At 37.4% G+C, this 22236-nt stretch overlaps 2 protein-coding genes across 5 annotated transcripts in view; one reads left to right on the plus strand and one right to left on the minus strand.

Annotated features, from left to right (window-relative positions):
* galt (galactose-1-phosphate uridylyltransferase) overlaps positions 1-18637 on the minus strand; it is a 29138-nt gene extending 10501 nt beyond the window's left edge. For 3 of the 4 annotated variants that reach the window (XM_026298205.2, XM_026298204.1, XM_026298203.1), the window contains exons 1-9: positions 18471-18637; positions 17631-17800; positions 17387-17462; positions 17130-17178; positions 14342-14471; positions 13345-13401; positions 8792-8914; positions 4967-5099; positions 4319-4402 (exon numbers count right to left, since the gene is read on the minus strand). In XM_026298205.2, coding sequence (XP_026153990.1) covers positions 4319-4402; positions 4967-5099; positions 8792-8914; positions 13345-13401; positions 14342-14471; positions 17130-17178; positions 17387-17462; positions 17631-17800; positions 18471-18507 — 859 coding nt within the window. In that variant the 5' untranslated portion in view covers positions 18508-18637. The other variant, XM_026298206.1, reaches the window with a different exon arrangement.
* Positions 18638-18960: 323 nt separating this feature from the next.
* Positions 18961-21969, plus strand: sigmar1 (sigma non-opioid intracellular receptor 1). Its single transcript, XM_026298437.1, has 5 exons — positions 18961-19209; positions 19364-19415; positions 19734-19882; positions 19988-20080; positions 20233-21969. Exons 1-5 carry the CDS (start codon positions 19065-19067, stop codon positions 20460-20462), a joined length of 669 nt encoding a protein of 222 aa, XP_026154222.1. The 5' UTR covers positions 18961-19064; the 3' UTR covers positions 20463-21969.
* The last annotated feature ends 267 nt before the right edge of the window (positions 21970-22236 follow it).

Here is a 22236-nt window from a genome sequence, read left to right on the forward strand (position 1 = left end):
TGCTCTACAGCACTCCCATTATAATCTCAGTAGTCTCTTTGCTCTTAATTCTACTTGATGAGGTTAAAATAACACCATTATTTTGAGAGTGAAAAAGTTCTTCTCCCAATTAAAAAACCAGTTGGATGTATTCAACTTTAACAAGAACAATAGAAAACATCAGGAACTAACTAACAGTTCATTAAATGAACAACACATTACAAAAATAAATAAATAAATAATAAATATTTAGGGTGAATTGTATCAACCCCTTATAGTTTCTGCTTCATTTGAGGATGGCTGGCAGACAAACTCCAATGACTGTATCACTCATGCCTGTAACACACCCTGTACACTGAGGCTAAGGTACAGTATCCAACATGTGCTGCACTGTGGAGTGAATGTAAAATGAAAAAAACTGGTAGGAGATGTAATGACTGGATCGATCAAAGTCGGCAGAGCTGGGAGAAGAGAATATGGCACACAATGGAGCTGTGGAGACCTATGTGGTGCCACGGGCCTTAGGCCTCCACACATACCCTAAGCACCTGCACTGGCGAGGAAGGAAGAAATAAACTAGAAACCAACCACATATCTTGGAAATGTATATAAAAGGGTTTTTTTTCCCCAGTTGAAATCCAAACAGACACCTACTAAGATGGTGCTCTGCCAGCTACACATGAGCCAAGTTATAAGAAACACAAGGTTAGCAGTGTCCAGAATATTGGGTGTCAACCTAAACTCCACCAAGGATACTGAAATATTATTGTCTAATTATATCACTACCACTTTAAAAAGAATGCAGGACAACTAATGAATAAAATGAGGACAAATAAAAGTAAAAATTATGAACCCACTGACTACTCGCCTGTAACCTTCAACACATCTTTGTAATATAACTTGTGAGCCTTAGCATCTATCTAAAATATAAAACAGACTAGAAGATTAAAGCTGCAACACAATCTGTAGGAACCTTCACCACACTCCACTTTAGACTGAGATTTAACTTCAAAGATTTTATATCTGATAGAATAAAAAGAAGAAAGTGAGTCGATGATTGTATCCTCTTCTGCCCTCTGTCCTTTTCTCTGTACAGTTTGGGTGGGAGTGTATCATCTACCTTTTTGAAAAACAGCCTTTCATGTGGGCTTCCTTGCTCTGAGAATAAAAATATATCAACAGACTGAGAGGAGCAGGTCGGCGACTCAGGTGATAAGTGCTCACAAAAGCTTTGTTCTCTGATACGGACAACATGATATTATCATGGCTTGAAAAGTGGTTCCCTGAAACATCTCAAAGTCTGATTAATAACTTACTGATTGTGGACTGTCACAACCACAGGAATGGGTCAGGGCTGAATTTAATGATAAATGTTAACCTCACAGGTAGTCCTTCTGCACACAGCATTGTGCTGAAAGATGAAACTAATCCCAAAAAAATCCATAAATTGGAAGTGTATGAATAAAAAAAGAAAAGACCAATAGCAAAGCGATTGGCACTTGGTGAGAAAGAAGCATATTACCATTCATTTCTGTTTATCAATGCCAATGCTTGATGAGAAAAAAGGTTTTATTTATTTATTTCCAAGTCATCCTGGAACTGCCTCCAGGCCCATGTTGCAGTGTTATAAAGCCAGATTTTACTTTAGTTTCGATTTTTACATTTACTTGTCTTATTCAGGAAGATGTACAGACAATGAGAAGTAAGGTTTTTCTGAAACAACTCAGCAGGATGTAGCTGCTACAGGGATTGAACCTGCAACCTTTAGCTATACAAAGATCACTCTGACTACTCAGCCATGATGACACTGCTCTCCTTTCTGTCACACATCACTCAGCGCATCACTGCACTCTGCTAACCTTTGTTCCAGTTTGAAGCCGCAGCAAGGTGTTTCTCTGGCATCGCTTCTCGGCAGTTCTTTCCCTTACTGCCTCAGTACAGGTAAATATCAGCTTGAGCTGAGCTTGTGATAATGTCAGATGAAAAACTGGTGTCTAGACAGTCAACACCTTTCCATACAGTCCTACATTCTTATCTGTGTTTATGCAAGCTGTCTTCACAGCAGACTAATTAAATGTTTGTCCATTCATTTTCGAGAATTTGGCCCTTATTGTAGCCAAACCCAACATTTTTTTTTTATATTTCTACTGGCTTATTCACTTGCTGTTTGCTTCATTACACATACAGTGAAATGAAAGCTAGCTGTGTCCACAATATATAAAAATACAATCACTGTCTAATATTGTTATGCATCTGATCTGAATTCCTTGTCTTTTAAAAGATAAATAAATGATTATTCACTTGATGCATGAGTCCATCTATTAGAATGAATGAATTAGAGGAAAATATGTGGAAGTTCATAGAATAATATGGTTGGGGGAAAAAATGAAAAAAAAAAAAAAAAGAAATCTCATAAAACCTGAAGTTTCACATATACATTTTTTTTTTTTTTAGTTATTTCTGTTTCTTTAATTACAAGGTCAACATCAGTGGCCAAGCTACGTCCAGGAGATAAAAGTGTAAAATATCCATCCAAATTAAGAGAGTAAAATGAATGGATCAAATAACTAGATGTAATCTGAAAGGTCTTACTAGTGGTGATGAACTCTGCACATAAATTTGATCTGATTCTGCAGCTCGCCCATCTATCTTTCAGCCTATTGTTTAAGTTCCCCAACTTTCCAGTTTGAATGCTCCCTTGCACTTTCTTTAACCTAATTTCCAGAAGGAGCAGCTGGAGATGTTTTCAGCTAAAGAAACTCTACAGACACATTGTACACAACATGCATAGCACCGAATGATAAACAAAGTTACCAGTGAGCTGGTGAATAGAGTGATCCATTTAGCAGATAAGGAAAATTATATTTCTTTCATAAGTTGATGGAAACTAATCTAAAACATTGGACTATTACAGAAGGTGGAAAAGAAACATGACTCCAAATGGATGCAAGTTTTGATTTGTGTCTACTCAATAAGTATAATACTCCACTATATGCTAATAACAACTTGTTTACTATAAAAACTTCATAAGGTGATAACAGTCAAACATTGTGTACAACTTGTTGCACTATCCCCAAATGGCAAAATATGTAATTTAATGGTTTTTATCTTGCCTGTTAAGTCAGTGTAAAAATGTGTTTCATCATTTAAATATCCACATTAAGAGCATAATGCAGTTCTGTCCCACTATACTACTTTAATGGTAAAAGCTTAGAATGACATCATGGCTGGCCATTACCTGTGAGGAATCCAGTTTTACGCAAATATGAAATTATTCTGATGTGTCTGGTACTACTCACTGAAGTAGTAATGAGATGGTGGCATCGAAGCATAGGGTTTCTCATTTATCAGTATATTACAGCAGACCTGACGGAAATGCAACAAGAGTTATCCAGGCTGCAGCGGCACCATATCTTCCGTAAATCTGACACTGGACTAGCTAATCCATATTCATATGTGATATTAATGCCATGTTGGTGCATGATATGGGTTTATGGGAAATTATATTGGAGTGAGCAGACTGGGGCACACACTGGGGCACATGCTGACTGATGAATTAAGAAGATGGAGGAAGATGTGAGGAGAATCTCTCTGCATGTGAAAATCAGTCTGATGTTGTTAATAGGACAAGAGTGTGAAAGTCAATTTCAAGGAGAAAAGGATGAAAAGATAGTGGCAAACCAAGAGTATTAAGAAAGGGAAGTATGAGGAGACGCAAAAAGGAATGTGACATAGGATAGAGGGAAAAACAGGAGTGAGAATAGTGTAAAAAGAAAGGTAAGAGGTGACATATTTTCTGTAGCTCGCAGAGCAAGAAACAGAATAGATGCCAGGATATGAGACATAAAGAGAAGTGGAGGTGAAAGGGATTTAATGTATTAAAAATCTGTCGGCTGTCACAAAAACTCCAGGTAAAGTGTGACAGCATTTTAATACATCTCTCCCCTCTTCGCTTCCAGGTTAGGAGTCGTTTGAAATCCTGACTGTGAAAAGATTCAACTTCTCATAATTTATGATAGACTTTTCCGGATTACAGTCACAGACAAACATACTGTCTTCAGAGTACTGTCAGCAGAACTCATTCACATATTAAACTAAGAGCATTAGCTTATAGCTAGCCTGATAGCTGAACAGTCTGCAGTTTGTAACAGTACACTTGTGTTCCAGTCTAACAATCCATCCGTAGATTGTCATGTATTTAGATGAAATGTGTCTTTAATCTCTCCATCTCTCCCTTGCTCCTGATGTCACTTTTTAGGAAAGACTTTAAAAAGGTTGCCACATCTACACCAAAACTTTTTCTTTTTAACCCTCCTGCTTTTTAGACTTTTAATCTTACCGTGCCAGCCCATGGAGTACGGAAAAGACACTTCAAACAGATTGTCATACTTGGTCAGGAGTCTCTTCATAATGTCAGCCAGACCTGACAAACAGAGAGAGTGAAAGTGAAAAAACATCACTTTAGTCATCTTAAGTGTCAATGAAATATGAAAGAAATGCCTGAATGCAAGTCAGGGAGACAGAAATCAAAATGCATATCATTACTTTTATACACTGAAACCATGGACAGATAGCAAAAGAGAAAAAAACAAGGAGAGATTCTAATTTGAGGCAACACCCTTAATCGATCTGCTGCTGTACTTAATCTGTCAATCACCAAAAGCTTAGAAAGAAAAAACTTTCATACTTAAGCTAAAGCTCAACCAATTGTTTTATCAACAACACCAGCCATCTATGCCCAACGGAAAGCCTGGCTAAAATAAAATGTTTCTGGGAATCTTGAATGTACCTTGAATGAGCGTAGAAGAGAACACACACACACACACACACACTTAGAGACATGCAGCACAGGCTCTGGCTGAGAACCAAACCTGCAGGCTCCCCACTGAGCTGGTGAGTCACCTTAGACTACTCTAAATTGCCTTATTGCTCTCTCAGTCACTCGCTGTGTTAGCATCTTCATGCACACACAAACACAAACACTCACCCTCCCTCTCCTCGGTTGTCAGGTCATTCAGTCTGAGGACATGTCGTCGTGGTAACAACAGCATCTGGTAGGGCCACGTTGCCCAGTATGGGACCACTGCCAGCCAATCAGAACTCTCCACTACCACACGCTCCTAAGAGGACAGACAAAATTAAAATGTTTTTATGTGCCCAGGAAAGCAATATATTATACTGCATATAAGGCGTTCATAGGTTTTCTGGCTGAATTTCCTTTTCAGGTGCATAATACAGTAGAGTTCAACACCAGCACCAACTGCAGTCTGTACAACAGTAACAGATAAATGAACATCGCAAAAACACAAAAGAATACAAAAACACAAACTGACAGCTGGGATGCTAAAAAGATTTGACTGGTGCTTCTGGAACCAGACATGATAATAGTGATGAGAATAAACTATAAAGAACGTGTGCCAGAAGAACAAAAAAAAAAAGAACAAAATTCTGTGGATTCGTCTTTACTAGCAGTCATATCTCATTCGATGTTGCTGAAGAAAAAAAAAGGGGGCCACCGCCTACATGTAGGTAACGTGGACATGATCAGGTCACTTGGTTCAGATGGAGGAGGGCCCACCCAAGGTGGGTGAGACAATTTATTCCGTAGCGAAGGAACAGGATTAGACCCATAGCGAAAGCACAGAGGGCTGCACCCCAATGAACGGGCTTTGTTCCAAAAATTCATTGCCACATTTTTCATGTTTTTTGGACCTTCCCAAAGTTGTTTGTTGTATTATCAAATATTGTTTTGATCCACATCCCACGTCTACCAAGCTAAGTAGCAAACTGAACAATGGTACTTCATTGCACATAGTAAGAAAAGTCTTATGTTTACCTGGGTATCTAGATTAGATTAGATTAAATTATAAAATGTGGACATCCTCTTTTTGCTTTAGAACTACATATTGAAATATGTGAGTAGTTGAATTTTCATTTGGATTCATGTTTTTTCTACTCATGCTTGCTGATTTATTACATTTATCTTATATACTGGTAGTATGTCAGACAACTGTGTGTGAATGATATGGAAACTAATAACAAAGATCATCATTTATCAGAGAAACAACAGAGCCAAGGCATCCTCATTCATCAATCTCCCAGAGGTTTGAACAAATGTGTTCAGCAAAGCATTAGTGCATAATTAAGGGATCTGCTGGGAATACTATGGTGTTTATATATGTGGATAAAACACAAACTAATTTAACAGAACCCCAAAGTGTTCAGTTCCCTTAATGAATTGTACTTGCACAACAGAATTCTACTTGGCTCATGCTTCTCTTTCAATATTTTGCAAAAAGAAAATGAGAAAGGGATTAAATGGATGACACTATATTACTAGTATTCTATGTGTCTACAAAGTATTTAGTGACACCATTATCAGTGTTTTATCAGTAATGTATGTGCATTACTGATTTCATCACTTAAATAAAACACATTTACTCATTTACAAATAATAATTCCTGCTTTATTTCAACTTTATCCTCCTCTGCCTTCAATGGGATGATAAAGAAGCAGAATGAAGACAGAAAAATAAAAGTGCACCTGGATGGGGAAGAAAAAATGAGGAGGCGGAGTGGGAGGAAGAAGGCGGAGGATGTCCTAAAACAGACACTTCACAGAGAGTCCCAGGGTTTTATTCAATTAGCATAGAAAGTTTTAGTTTCAAAGTCAAGTGTGTCACCTGGGAGCCAAGCCCCAATCCAAACACTACAGTGTGCCAATTTACGGTCCTAACCTCAGGTCAGAGAGACAAGAGCAAAAAGAGACATACACTCACACACATAGCAAACAGAAACAAGAAGTTTAAGGCATGCTTGCAAACACACACATGCACTGCTTCTTCCAGTCTGATTTAATAAAGGTCAGTCCCCATGAGCAGCAGTCTAGCAGATTCAAGTGTCTACTGTTCTCCTCTTGAAACCTTAATTCTCTCTCTCTGTCTGTCTCTCTCCCTCTCTCATATACACATACCACACACACTCCCAAGTGGAACAGGTATCAGCTCATTCCCTGAATGAATCAGTGGCAGTCTGATTTTCTCTTTTCCTTCTTAAATGCATCTTTCTCTCTCTCTTTGACATTGACTCTCCGCTTCTGTCCTTATTTGTTTTCTCCAGTCATTTGTATCCCTCCTTTGTTTTCTCTCCTCCTTCCATCTTCTGTTGTCTTTGCCTCTTACTTTGGACTCCTTTTAGTTAACTGTACACTTTGACATCAAGCATCAACAGTCTTTCTGGAATGTGTTTTCTTTAGTCATTTGAAGAAATCAACATTAATTCAGGAGGAAAATGGGGTGGATAGACCCTAAGTAATCAGCAAAATAATGCCTGTCATTTGTTGCTGGAAAGTGAACAAATGAGACCCACTCAAGTGAAAAACAGTAAAGACAATTCCAGGGGCAAACTGAAATTGGATTTTCTTAGGTGTTGAAATAATGATTGTGTCTCAGGTACAGTAGATTGTCTAATAACATGAATGGTTAACTTAGAGAGCAGCCTTTCTACTGTGAAATAAAGCTGAGATGTTTGTCCCATTGATTAACTTATAACTTAAGTATTAACTTGATATGTGACGAGTGGATTGTTACTAGCAATTAAACAAACAAAAAAATTAAAAAATTACTTTAAAAAACAAGCGTCTGTTCATTAAAACTTAAAACCTAAGAAATGTGCTTCCAGTTAATGTAATTAGGACAACATGAACTGGCAGCACATTTGATAAACACACAGTACATAAACTCATTTTAAAACAGATTGTAGAACCCTAAGAAACTACATAAAATAATAAAGTGCAGATATAGGTACAAAGGCTAAAAGAGTAATGGTTCTTTTAAGTTGAATTTTCCTGTAGAAAGTTCCACAATGGTATCCACCAAGCGTCTGCTTACTAATAGGACATTTGCCAATAGGCTAAATGTGCTCAGACTGTCTTCAGTGGTTACTACTGTTGCTAATGCTCCACACACACACACACACACACACACACACACACACACACACACACACACACACACAACTGGAGAGGAAAATCACTCAAACACAAGCGCACAGACACTTGGTTTCCCTCATTACACAGGTTGAGGATGAATGCTGCAGCATTATGCTAATGAGTGTCTCTGCTGTCCAATCATACGCTTCACTGAGTGAAAGACAGGCAGTGGGTGCTGATGAGAAAAAGAAGAGAGTGATGAAGAAAGAGAGAGAGAGAAGACGGATGAAAGGACAAGAAATGAGAGCAGTCATGATGACAAAAATATTTAGTTGCCGTTTTGCAGAAATCTTGGGTTTAGAGACGATTTTAAAAACATTCCTCTGATGTTTATGAAAACCCATTAACACGCAGTTAGCCAAAATGACTCCAGTGTTCCCATTACCATTCATTATATTGCCCATGATCATCAAATCCAAATTGCAGTGAGGTAATCCATGAAGCAATTCAAACTGAGCACTTAATTTAATTAAACATGCCTTTTAAACAACATATTATGGTTTGATTTAGCATATCACACCTCTACAGCCTTGTTGCCTTTGTTGCATATGTCCCTGTAATGTCTTAAAACATTTGATCAACTATTTTTCTATGTATTATCCTAATAGAACAACAATGAATCAATAATTATTGGTTCTACAAGCACAAAATTGTTTGTTTTGTCTTAGTTACAACTCTTTTCTAAGGGACTGCTGGAAGATATTGTGGGAACTTAAGGATAAGCCAAACTGAAGATGAACTGAGTCTCCATTTTCTGACAATAAAGGTTAGTATTACATGTCCTTTTTGTTTGTCTGTGTGTTTGTATGTGAATGTGCTGTACCTTTTTCTCAGCCTCTTGCTTGGCATATTCCAGCAGCAGTGGCTCTCCATGTTTCTCATAGTATTTTCTCTGGCAGCGATCTGACAGGGCTGGCTCATTAGGAAGGAAGTTGCTGGCCCACACCTACGATGTCACAGGAAGCAAAAGGAAGATGGAAGAACAGGGTGTTGAAATATGACCCAAAAAAAAGGACTTTAGAATAATCTTATGTTATTACAAGTTCCCTATGGGTGTGCATGTTTGTGTTTAGAAAATTAAAGGAGCAATAAGTAACCTGTCCACATTACATGTGTAATTTAATGGGGTTATTTATCAATATGAATCAATCAATAAATGTTTCACAGGTGCAGAGATCTACTGGTTTTATGTTTTTTTTATTTTATTTCTGGCTTTTGGGGTTGATAAATGGATTTTCCCCTGCAGCCACCACATTCATTTATTTCAATACAGTGCAAACTGAACTGTAATTGAGATTGGTACTTCATCACAGTGAAATCAGCTACATTCCATAAACACACATTAAAGGCCCAGACAACATATTTTCTCAATCAGCTTCTTACTGTGAGCATAAGGGTCCTACAAATACATCCAAACAAAACGATCTGCCAAAGTCAGAGCAGCCACATGCATTTTTTTTTTTGTTGTTGTTTGTTTTGTCTGTGTTTGTCTTGCTGAACTGAGCAGGCTCAGTTGGGAAAAGATGATGTCATGGACTCTCTTTGCATCAATCACAATTTAGCAAAGTTGAATCAAAATTCGATGCCCTGTTTGCTTATGTTGCCAGGCCAGTGTCAGCAAAATCTGATCAAACTGCACCCACACAGTCCAAATGAGGGCACAGATTTTGAGTATCATTTGCTCGGCAATATTAAATGTCCTTCTGACTTTTCAGGGGTTTATAGCCTAGCTCTGGATTAATATAAAATTCAAATGTCATAATTATGTGATTCTAATTGTTTCTGGTCCACAATGGTGGTCGATGGAAAAGAGGAATACGCTGCAGCAAGCCCTGGCTACACAGGAGTTTTCCATCCTTCCCAAGTAATTAGATCCCACTCCTTCAAGCTCACCTGTCAGTCATTCACTGACTAATCTCAAAATATTCTGTAAACCAGCCATTTCCCCTTCAACCAGAAAAGTCCTCATCAGTGTTTACCAAAACCTCAGCTGTGACAAACTGATTTCCTTTCAGGATATAGTTTGCATAGTAATGCAGTTGAAAGTTTATAGCGATGTGAAATTATGGATCACAGAGATATAATGTAACACATGACAAAACTACTTTCCCGATCAATAACATCACAAAGAGGTACATGATTAAAGCAGCTTTTGATATCTAACAGAGACAAACACATTAATGAAACATTGTTTTCATCAGCTACCGACAGGAATCGACAGGACTCATTGCTAATGAGGTATTACTATTAACTGGGAGTTAAAAAGTGAACATCCCAGGAGAGAACAAAAAGTTTGTTGCTCTAAAACAAATCAGGCGCTACTCTGTAATTTCATTTGACGAAAACATTAATCTGCATTACTCACCTCCATGAACAGCACTACAGTTCATTTTCAATTATGCTTTAGAGTAAACACTTGCAGGCTGTAAAATTAACTTAATAATGTACTTCTACTGCATTTCAGAAAGATTTTTATGGATAACAGTGACATTCAAAACAGACATTCAGATAATTTATGTCTGCACTTTATGGTATTTTAATGGCTGTAAAAGCTTCCAAAGACAGCAGAAATTACAAATATTCCCTTCAGTGCTGCTCAACAAATCAGTATTTAAGTGAACTAAGGTTTTGAATAGGAGATATTTGCATATTGGGTTTGTCAACATTAACATCGACACTAATGGACACAAGTATATGCAGGATTGCAAAGCCCAGCAGTGAAAGAGTATGCAATATGTATTCACACTGTGACGAGTGAGACCTTTTCCAGAATACTGATGTTTTATTTCTGCACTCAGTTACATGTGTTTAGAAGTGACAGTGGTCTTTCTTAGGTCCTATAGTTTAGTTTCTGTTCATTTGTGTGGATGTTGGTCTGACTAGAAATTGACCTTTTGTTTTAATTTTTAGAGATTTGTGTAGTTCACCTGAATGTAACATCTTTGTGTCAGAAGGAGTAGGCTCTCTAATTATAATATTCATCATATCATGAACGGAGTAATAATCAGAAACATTCTCTGCTACTTTAAGCAGCACTGCCTTAGGCTACATGGAAAATTATTTCCTGATTAAACACTCTTCTTTCACCCTGAATACAGTGTAGAAATCCTACTCTTATGGACTCAAACCAATATTTCTTTTAAACAAAGATCATGAACATCATTATTTATGTATTTACTTATTTTATTTTGAGGCAGTTTACTCCAGGGCATGAGTTACTATAGCATTAATTCTACCATAATTTGATATGATTAATGGGGGGTGTGTTGAATAAAGACATTAAAGATCATGACTGTTTTATAAGCTTAGAAATATTGTTTGTTGATATCTGTGAATTCGGTAAAGATCAGATCACATTTCATAATCAATTTATGCAGAAAACCATGAAATTGCAAACAGTGCCATTGCTATTCTTGCAACTGTCCATACTTAGGAAGAAAAACTCAACTGATCCTGAGGGACAAATGTTTTCAAAAATATTAAAGGAAATAAATACTGTATATAGTTTCAGGCTACAAAAAAAGGATATTGCTATTCCAGAGACATATGTTTTCTTTCTTCACTTACATAATAATGCATACAGCTCCATTCCCATGGGATTAAGTTATCAGAAGCAATGTTGCCTCCAGAACATGATTAACATTTTGCGATTAGTTATTCTTCAAAGCTTTTAGATCTTTGCCTTATATGTTTTTGGCCTGAAGGGGTTGTCAGGCTGTACAATAATGGCAACACAAACATTAACACAACTCTCTTTTTGGACTTTGATGTTTTAAGAAAGAAATTTGGACTGCAGGAGGAGAAAAAACACAACAAAAAAATGCTAAAAAGCTCCATCAAAGCCTGCATCCAGGTTTGATTTTCAAATCTTTTATATTGGACCACATTAAAAACAACACATTTATTTTTCTTTTTTTAGGTGGCAGAGGAGCAAACAAGACTTTGATAATACCTAAATACAAATAGGCTATTACAAGGATTTTAAACTATCTAAATAAGACATTTCTCCCTTTTGAGTGAATGTATCATCCTAAACTTCTCTGGAGCAACCTTCTGAAGTAATACATAAAACCTGTCAGGAATGGAACATGTGCTAAACCCATGTTATTCTAAAGTCACATACTGCCCTCTGCTGTTAATTTATATATTACAATTTGGAACACTTGACAGCACAGATTCAAGTAGCTTTTGTTCCCACCTGACCTGTAGGGACTCAAACATAATAACATCAGCTGCAACTGAATTTTTTCAAATGCAAATGTATTTTTTACTACTCTGGTGTCATGAGGAAGACTTTTTTTCTGATTATACTTGCAATAGCTAAGTCTACCTCATAGACACACAATATGTAATTCAAGATGGCAAAACTGCTGCTCTGAATAATCAGCTTGTACATTTGGATAATCAAGACAATAGTATTTAAAGAAAACTGCAACATTTTGGGAATGAGATATAACTGGTTTATCTGACATTCACAGATACTTGCAGGCAGGGTTTTTCCAAAAACGGTGCAAATACAGTTGAACACTACAGTAGAATGCATGGACTTAAAGCTACTTGTTATTCATCTCAGGCCTGTGTTTCTGATAGACCTGGCATCCTTTGCGTGTGACTTGCCATACACACTTGGTCTTTTCATTGTACATATTATGCAGCTATATGTAATGCAGCTATATGTATTGTCTACATTACTTACAATATATTTACACTATACTGATGACAGTATTGCTGTTTAAAATTCAACATATCACTCTGTCTACCCCAGCTAACCATCCTTCTGTTTTTGCCACTCTCTCCTGACATCACACTGTGAGGTGACAGTTTGTCTCTCTTAGTTGTTAGTCTTGCCCGAATCACCTTACTGAATAGACAAACATGAACTAACAAGAAAATGCTCAAGCTGAAACATAAAGTGGGTGACTAGGTGTTAGAAAATAGAGAGAAAAGGAAGAAAATAAACTGACAAACATACACTTATATAAAATGTGAGAAAGGCACAGAGTTAATTAGTAATTTCAGATTGAAGAGTTAATTAACAGTTCCTATGGTGAGACTTGTCTGACTCAGAAATTTTAAGTTCTTTTTAACATATGTTAACTTCAATGTCATAGTAAAGATCTCTCTGTGCAAATTGGCCAATGTAACACACTGTATTATGCCTAAGTGATAAAAGCATTTACGCTGAATGTTTCATGTAAATGCTGGACCTTGAAAGCAGCTGTTAGTGTGTGTTAAAGGGCATTTTCTTTTTATCCATGCAGTTTATATCACTCAAAATCCCAAAACGACTGGAGTAATGTGGCAAAAAAAAAAAAAAAAATAGTTTGCACACAAACATATAATACAAAAGAATAGCTTAGAGTGGGCATTTCCTACCTGACAGTGTGGATGTGGATTTGAACAACCCATCACGGCTCCTTTATTCTCAAAGATCTATAAAAAGAACATAGAAGCTCAGGTTAGTCAAGATGCCCTTTTTTGTTAAAACATAGAGCGACTAAGTTAAGGCAACACAAAAGAGTGCTATATTGGTATTTTGAATGTCAGCTTTAAGCTGTAAATGTAGTAATTTGTCCTATAACTTTTAATATGTAAACTGTCAATTTGAGTCTGCTGAAATGGACCCCAAAAAAGAAAAACAGACTCCCAGTCAAATCATTACATACTTAAGAGAAGTCAGCTCTTAGCCACATAAAAACTCATTTGATTGGAAATCACAAGACTGAATTTTTTTGAAGAACTAGATGGAAATTAGATATATGGATCTATTATGATTTCTGGATGGATTCAGCAACTGTAGTGCAATTATTTGTTCATGATTGCTCACACTGGGATTTTATGGCGCTACCTTGTGTCTGTTCACAATAATGGTTTATGAGAATCTTGGGTACTGTATTAGGCAATTTTTATTGCCGTTCAGCACACTGAGCCGATATAAAAGCTGTCATTTTTCTAGATTCAGTGTGCATATTCTTCTACCTATTTAAAAGATGTACATCAGCTTGTACCCTCCAAATCTATCAATAAAAATATGGCACCTTTATTTTCTGTGACATTCTCAGCAATATAGGAAAAATTGAATCGTTAGATGTATAGAGTTCGACATCTAATCTCATCCATATCCTTTTCTCTGTACTGCTGCTGTTGGAATTTGCAAGTTTGCCCAGAGGCATCATTAAAGTTTTATCAAATGCAATGCAAGACACATTAAAATGAAAGACTGGAAAACTGAATGATCAGTGACATTGGAACACAAAGTGGAAAGTTTAAGCATCACAATCTTACAGGTGTACAGACCTGGGAAAATTTAAGTCAGTAATGTGTGAATTACATTACTGGGATTACAGATGAGTGTACTTCAGTGTGTGTATACCTGAACCCAGGGGTAAGTGATCCCGATCTCTTCAACAAGCTCCACCCACTTTTCAATCACTTTGACAACCTCTTCTTTTTTCATGAGTGGGAGGGTGACATCAGACCAGGGATGGAAACACATGACCTTGCTGGAAAAATGTAAAAGAAAGAAACTCACTTACCCAACGACACATTACATAATTTTTTTTTCTTTGCATCTTCTGTTGAAGCTATTATTGGTACACTTTCTGAAGCCACTGTATCTGAACATTTTGTGCTGAATTCTGTTAAATATAAACGCAAGAATGACCAAGTGAAAAATGTTCCTTAACGTAAGTGTATGTTTAAACCACTTTGTTTTGAGGTGTGTGAAATTAAATCCCCAGTGTGTGTCTGTTTGTGTCTAAGAAAATACCTTGTTCATGACTATGTTTTCTCTGAGCCTTATGTATAGAGCCCAGGAATACCAGCTTGGCTGTCAGTCAGAAGAGTGAAATTTCTATCAACAGACAGGCTCTTCTTAGGGCCCAGGCAGCCAGTACATGATCAATAATTCAACATGACTTTTGGTGTTTATGCTCTGAGCAAAACTGCATGGTCGTATTTATGAATTGTTCATGAGTATTATTGAAACTGTAAGAACTCCAGAGTGTGTGTATACTCCAACAAGCACTAAATCTGTATAAAATAATGTTACACAAACACAACCTACAGCTTACAACCCTTGTAAGACAAATAAAATTCAGCTGTAAATACATTTATGTATATTTTATGTTAATCAGGGGATACAAACTTGCACTCAATCACACCATCTTCACAATATCCTCAAGCATTACCATGACAATGGACTGGAGTCTACAGCAATACTAAGCTGCAAATGCTCTGTGAGGTTGTACTATGATGAGATAAATGCTAACCCCGCATGTTAACTTTCTCACACCCACAAGTTTAACAAGGTAAAGCTAAGCAGGTATGTTTGCCATCTTAACGAGCTAACATTTTTCAGCAGAAAACGCACTACGTATTTGATCATAAGCCAAAGTTCTGGACATATTAAAATATTGACCTAATAAGAGTATGGTCACCACAAAAAGATATCACAACTTATCCTGAGGAGGGCTGGCAAGTTTGTACCAAACTGTATGGCAATTTGTAAAGAAGGCTTTCCTATTAAATACAGAACAGCTGCAACTGTGAGCCAGTTGAAAGAGAAACAGTAAATCCTTTCTCTATCTTTACTTCGCATACAGTTATGCTCACAGAACGTAGTATATGTAACATGTAACAGCGTCTGGAAGCTCATCAATATTTGTGCAAGAACATCTCCCAGGTCATCTCAGCAAAACAGTCACTGAGCTGCTCCTTTGTTTTGACAGACCAGACTTGTGTTTGTTTAATAAAGGTGCAACTATCTTAACCACAGCCTTATATACAGGGAACGGATGGATCACATAGTGGTCAGATCTTCATATTGGTGGTTTACATGATCTTTAAGCCATGTTTCTGTAAGGCAAGCAAGATTGCTTTGCCTCAAATAACAGTTCAAACTTAGCTCTAACCTTAAATTCATCCCTTATGTTGCTTACACTTGAGTTATAACAGGCAAAGGGAATTTGCAACAATGTCTACAAAGTCTGAGAGGGTTCCCCTGTGTAAGCATAATCGTCATATATATTCATTTGTCCCTTTACTGGTCAAACTTATTAATGCACGGCTTTGTGGTGATGGACAAGGGGGAGGGGAGACGTGACAACTGTCGATATTGATATTATATTAGTGAGTATATGCGGTGGGGTTGGTTGGTGTATAGTGATCGTTTCTGGCATCGGTCTGTATGCATGGAGCTGAGCTTTGTGTAACTTTATATAGGCTTTTAATGTATTTTTATGAAATGGAGGTTTTAGTTTTATGTTTGTGAGGCAACATCCCTTGATCCAAATCAATTTCCCCTTTGAGAGACAATAAAATTAAATTTAACAGTAACAACATGTCACTTTGGTAAGTGTTACTCTGTGAGTGTGTGTGACACGAAATAATCTGCAGCCTTTAACTTATTAAGAACCAAGGGAGGTCAAACTTCAAGATAAAGAAAACTTTTTGGCAAAGGCTTTGTGAAACTCCTTTGATGCAGTAATTACACACCACTGTGTATTGTGCATGCAAGTGAGCACTGACAAAGGATTTACTGTCTCGTTAGGCTTCTCAGATCATCTATTGACTCTGACTAAATCCAGCAATCATTTCCTGTAGAACAGAAACCTTGTTCAAAATTTTTAAATTCGTGACTGGATACAATATTTTTCCAGTAATAAATACAGGGAAAGCTCTAATCCCCTACTTACGAATACACAGAGTCTGGGGTAAATATCTGAGAAAAATATAATGTCCCCCTAAAATGACTCCAGCATCTACTTCCAACAAATTGGAGACTCAAGGAAACATCCCCATCTACTGGAAGCACAAAGGAAGCATGTAACTTAACATTTTAGTGGTGTGTATTTGAGATGATTTAAGATCTCCTGAAAACAGAGGGCATGCAGTTGCTTGATTATCAATATTAGCTTCACCTAATAGCTGATTATGATGATCACAGTGACAATGTTGCCACAGAATGACTGCTCTGATTGCACTCAGCTCAGATTTAACAAATCTGAAGGTATCATCATTTTTAATGATTAAATGAATGCTGATTCAGATGCATCCCTCAGTACACTCTAATCTTTCCAACACATTCATTATTTTACATTGTATTTAATCTATATCTTATTACAACAAATGTAGTTTGTGACATGAAGGTTTGTTCTTACCAGACGCCCCTGGCAGCTTTAGACTGGAACAGTGGATGTTGATCTGCACCTGAAGAAGCAGCAAATGCACTGTAAACAATTCATTTGCATTGGAATATCAGGCACAAGACCTTGCATTTATATTAACAGGTATGTATGCATAATATGCACCAAAAAAATTTAAATTTCAGTAAGCAGCTAACAAAATATTGAGGTATTTTTATGTATGCAACAGAGTGACTTGTTAAAGTCATTACAGCATAAGAACCGTGGCTCACCAGGATCTGGAGCATCTGGCTGAAGAGCGGGAAAGTCATTGTCAAAGACAAAAGTGCTTTCATAGTCTGGATTTACCTAGAGAGATGTACATACATCAGGAAAGGGGAGGTAAAAAAAAAAAAAAAAGTCACACAATCACAAACACAATCTATCCAAAGCATATGCCATTTGATTAGGATTGATTATTGTTGCTGTCATCTACTATATTATGAAGGTCATCAGTATGTGGCTACAGATTCTTACCTCTCCATTTGCACGTGTGTTCCCGGGACAGAGTGGGTTGCGGGGGTCATATCGAGGTATTTGTTCTTCAGGAGGCTTTTCGACCTGACCTGCCCAGGGTCTCTTCATACGGTGAGCAGACACCAGAATCCAGCTGTCTCGCAAGGGGTTGTAACGCAGGTGCTGGTGCTCTGATATGTATACAAGACACAGTATAAGACAAAACTAAGATAGAAACAATGCACAGAAGCCTATCTGATCATCTAGTCAACCAGAGGAAAATGTTTACGGCTTGCCAAATGTTGCCGAGCATGGCTCCAACTATTAATTGATCATTTTGGAAAGAATAAATCATTTAGCATAAATTAAAATCAAGTTTTGTGCAAAAGCAACATATCAAACATTTAAATATTTAAAAGCATTCATGCAACATAAGAAAGGAGACATGTCTGGATTTTAAAGGTGGCTGTTTACAAGCAGCAGGAACTGAAGTCACAAGACTGCACAGCTGGCTGTCTTTTCTAAAGGGAACAAGCATTCCGTCAATACAGAGAGGCAGGTTTCGCCAAAACCCACAGAAGCTAAGCTCTCTTTAACATGAAAACTCAATGTGAGCGAACTCCATTTCAAAATATGTTAAATAAAAGGTTCCTTTAGGCTGAAAAATATCAGCTTACAGGCAAAACACAGCTAGTGACATTTTATGAATTCTTATAACGTACCTGTGAATTCGGCTAGTAAAGCAGGGTAAAACTGACAGATTTTAAGTGAGGTTTGGAACCACTGCCCCTCTGCAAAAGTTTCGTTCTGGATGAATGAAGTTAGGTCCTGAAAAAGTGGTAAATTGACAAAGCTCAATACCTTTGGGATCAAAACGGGCGTCCTGTTTCTTGCTCATGTCGATAGGTGCTATTTGAGAACTGTCACCTGTCCGGTGCTGATGCACTAACGTTAAACCCTAAATTCTCTCTAAACTTCAGCTAAGTGCTACCCAAGTCTGTCCCATGACCACATATCCCTTAACCAGCTCTTCCTGTTGTGTTACAAGCGAAACAATACATGTGCTCTTTGGGAGAAATGAACGTGTCCTAACAAACCCTCAAAAATCCAAAATTAAGAGAGAAAATAAAAAACAAATAACACCACCAACTGCAAATGTTCATATTCAGTGCACATTCTTAAAATTCATCTTCATGGGGAATTATTTTTTATAACCTTGCAAAATAAATGAAAAACACATAAAGGGGGTTTTACAGTTTGCTGGCAACCTTGAAGTTGCCGTTGCCTACACGACAAACTCTACCTCTGATTGGCTGAGCGCAGACATTCCTTCACCACCTGACCAGGAAGAATCTGTAAGTTGGACTCCACGGTTTCTCCGCTGGTAGCGTGTTTGGAGCAACCTGTGTGTCCACGCGTTGTTGTGTCTCTGTCTGTGTGTTTTTTCTTTCAAACATGTCTGTAGTCAAAACGAGTTTCAGACTGTTTGTGTTCGGCGCAGTCGCCGTGCTGGCCGTGCTGCTGCTGCGGCACTGGATGGCTAACAAGCAGTACGTTTTCAACAAAGACGACGTCGCCAAATTGGCCAAACAGTACGCTGGTGAGTTTGGTTGTATGGAGTCAAAAACAAGCCGAGGTTCACTCAGATTGAATTAACATGAAAACAAACAAAAAATGCATGAATGAATGTAGCACAAGTCATATCCCTTCCTGCCCTACATACTGTATCCACTGTAAAATGGCTCTGTTGTCAGGACTGGACCATGAACAGGCCTTCTCCAAAGTGGTGGTGGAGCTCAGAAAACGGTATGTTATTTTATTATATATATATACATATATATATATATATATAAACAATGACACATAAGCATGCTAATCTGAACACTTCAATAACTACGTTCTTTTTTTAATCCAAAGTGATGAATTGCTTATCAGAACTAGACAATAACTGAGCCATATCCTGTTAACTTTATTGTGTTTAAGAAAGAATGAATGTTAACCTCAAACTGAGCATATTTCAGTTGACAAAGCTTGATCATGTGCACATGAGGCTGCATCTGATGATTTGTGAACGTTTTCAAAAATCAAGTTGAAAACTGACACAAAAAAGTCTGATGGAACTAGGTATCCTGGCCACATCCTGCCAGATGAGGACCTGCAGTGGGTGTTTGTGAATGCTGGAGGCTGGATGGGCTCTATGTGTGTACTCCATGCTTCGCTTACAGAATACGTGCTGCTTTTTGGTACAGCGGTGGACACTGGAGGGCACTCAGGTGAGGGGGGGGGGGTTCTGTTTGTCATGACATGTCATTTTTGGCCGATCGGTGTAGAAAAATATCATGTAATTTTAACTCCATGTTCACCTTGTACTTTGGTAGGTCGTTATTGGGCTGAAATTTCTGATACCATCATCTCCGGCACTTTCAGACAGTGGAAGGAGGGGACAACCAAGAGTGAAATATACTACCCTGGTATATAATTACACACTTCAAACTGAATTGTTTTTCTAATAATAGTTGGCTATTTGATCTAAATTATTGCAATAAATATATATAAATCATAGAACCATGTAGTGTGTTTTTAATTTTTCCATTACAGTACTTTCAAATCTTGCTTCTCACAGGAGACACCATCGTACACAGAGTGGGTGAGGCAACGTCAGTACAGTGGAGCTCTGGGACGTGGATGGTGGAATATGGCCGGGGTTTCATCCCTTCCACACTGGGATTCGCTATGGCAGACACCCTGTTCAGCACCCAGGACTTTCTCACACTGTTCTACACTGCACGCGTCTATGTCAAGGGTCTGCTGCTTGAGGCTGGTACACTACTTACAGATGCTGGAGTTTTCTGAGGTATGATCGCAGCTCGGATCCTCAAACATGGACAGTAACATCAACGGTTCACCTTGTTATGTCATTTTCTACTTGATTACTCAAATCTAGCACAGGAAGAAATCTGGGTCAGATGATTCCAAGTTCACTTATTCTCTATTTTTACCTAAAATTGAAGATGATCCAAATTTCAGTATAGTCAGCCACATCTTGCTTCATGTTACGTGGCCATTCATAAATGCAACAGTATACAAAAGAAAAAAATCAACTGGTAATCTTAACATTTAAACTATGAGATCAGACTGCTGTACTGCATAACAAAATTAGCCTCCAAGACCATCACTCAAGAACATGTCATTCTGAGTCAGGCCCAACCCATCTCTCAGTACTTCACAGCATCTTACTCCACACAAGGAGCGTTCCTCTGAGAGCTCTTAAACTGCCAACATACCTAAAACACATGAAAACACACATCAGACAAATTCTTAAGCTCTGACTTTGGCCTAAAGAACTAGTACAGAGTATGTTCTAGGGAAGACAATCAGAAAATATTTGTAACCAGGTTTTAGATTAACTTTTTCAACTTTTAGATAAAATATAAACTTTTATCTCCTTAATCATTGTGGACGAAGGGATTATACATATGAAAAACAAATATGCATTGCTTAATTTGGCTTACACAACCATGTAATGCATATAATAGAAAGTCTATATTTTTGTCTACTTTTGTAGTAAATATCCATTTCATATGTACAGTATATGCATGTGGATCCTCAGGTCTTGTATGAATCTACCGTTACAAAGATCTGACTCTTTTAACCACTCACAGAATCCAACGGCAAAAATGGTTTGCTCCAAAGATTAAGCCGGTCCTGACTATCCATTTAAGTATAAAGCAGAAAATTTGCACCACATACCATATGCACTGTATGGTGCAGTTAGACATGTACAGATGGAAAAACTTCAGAAGCCTTTAGAATGTTTATATAATTTATATTTCTCTGTGAAAAAACTGTTGTTCTGTATTGCCATGATGTACTTTAATTGTAAATTTTTGTCAATTCATTTAATGGAACAGACTGTTGAGAAAGGTGACTTTTGAAAATATATTTTTTAAATGTAACTGTAGAGATCAGCCTGAATATTAGTTCCTGTTACGTGGCTACAGTGACCTCAGCTTCTGTTTGTCATCTGAAACTTTGCACTATTTCCACATTGGCAATTTTGAATGGCAGAAAATTAAAGCCTTTTGGAGATCTGATTTTTGCGGAAGGAAGTTGCTGCTGCTCAGTCTCCCATTTTCAGGTTCTACTGTTTCAGATAAACAGCCTTATTTTCAGTGAAAATATTCTGTATTGACTCAAAACTGGAGTTAATTAGTTTTCACAAAGCAGAGATCACTAGCAGTGTGGTCTCAAATGGATGGCAAAACAATGTCCTTACTGTATTTTGAATGTTGACAGGGTGTGCAATTTTCTATAAAGAGAAAACTGACAGTGACAGAAGAAATAAATGGTTTTGAAGGAACAATGATAAAAGCCTGTTCTTGCTTATTTCTGCATACACATTTAATTAGGATATAGCTCAATGAACTCACCTGCTGAACCTTTACTGAAGTCATAGCACCACTGGAAGTTAGTGGTAAACTGCTGCTCTGGGTAAATATGCCATAAACCCACAAAAAGATCCAGAAAAAATCAATCTAAAACAGATAGAAAATAAATAACATTATTTAATTCATTGCTGGAGTATTGGAAAATCAAATCAGGAGATTTTGCATTTTTTCCATTTCAA

This window comes from Mastacembelus armatus, chromosome 12 (genome assembly GCF_900324485.2).
Source record: "Mastacembelus armatus chromosome 12, fMasArm1.2, whole genome shotgun sequence".
Taxonomy (NCBI): Eukaryota; Metazoa; Chordata; class Actinopteri; order Synbranchiformes; family Mastacembelidae; genus Mastacembelus; species Mastacembelus armatus.

What these genes read in the sequence shown, in the direction of transcription:
- sigmar1 (XM_026298437.1), top strand. Translation starts at nt 19,065, where the DNA reads ATGTCTGTAGTCAAAACGAGTTTCAGACTGTTTGTGTTCGGCGCAGTC. An exon ending in ATTGGCCAAACAGTACGCTG is followed by an intron (nt 19,210 to 19,363) that starts GTGAGTTTGGTT and finishes CTCTGTTGTCAG; the next exon opens with GACTGGACCATGAACAGGCC. An exon ending in GGACACTGGAGGGCACTCAG is followed by an intron (nt 19,883 to 19,987) that starts GTGAGGGGGGGG and finishes GTACTTTGGTAG; the next exon opens with GTCGTTATTGGGCTGAAATT.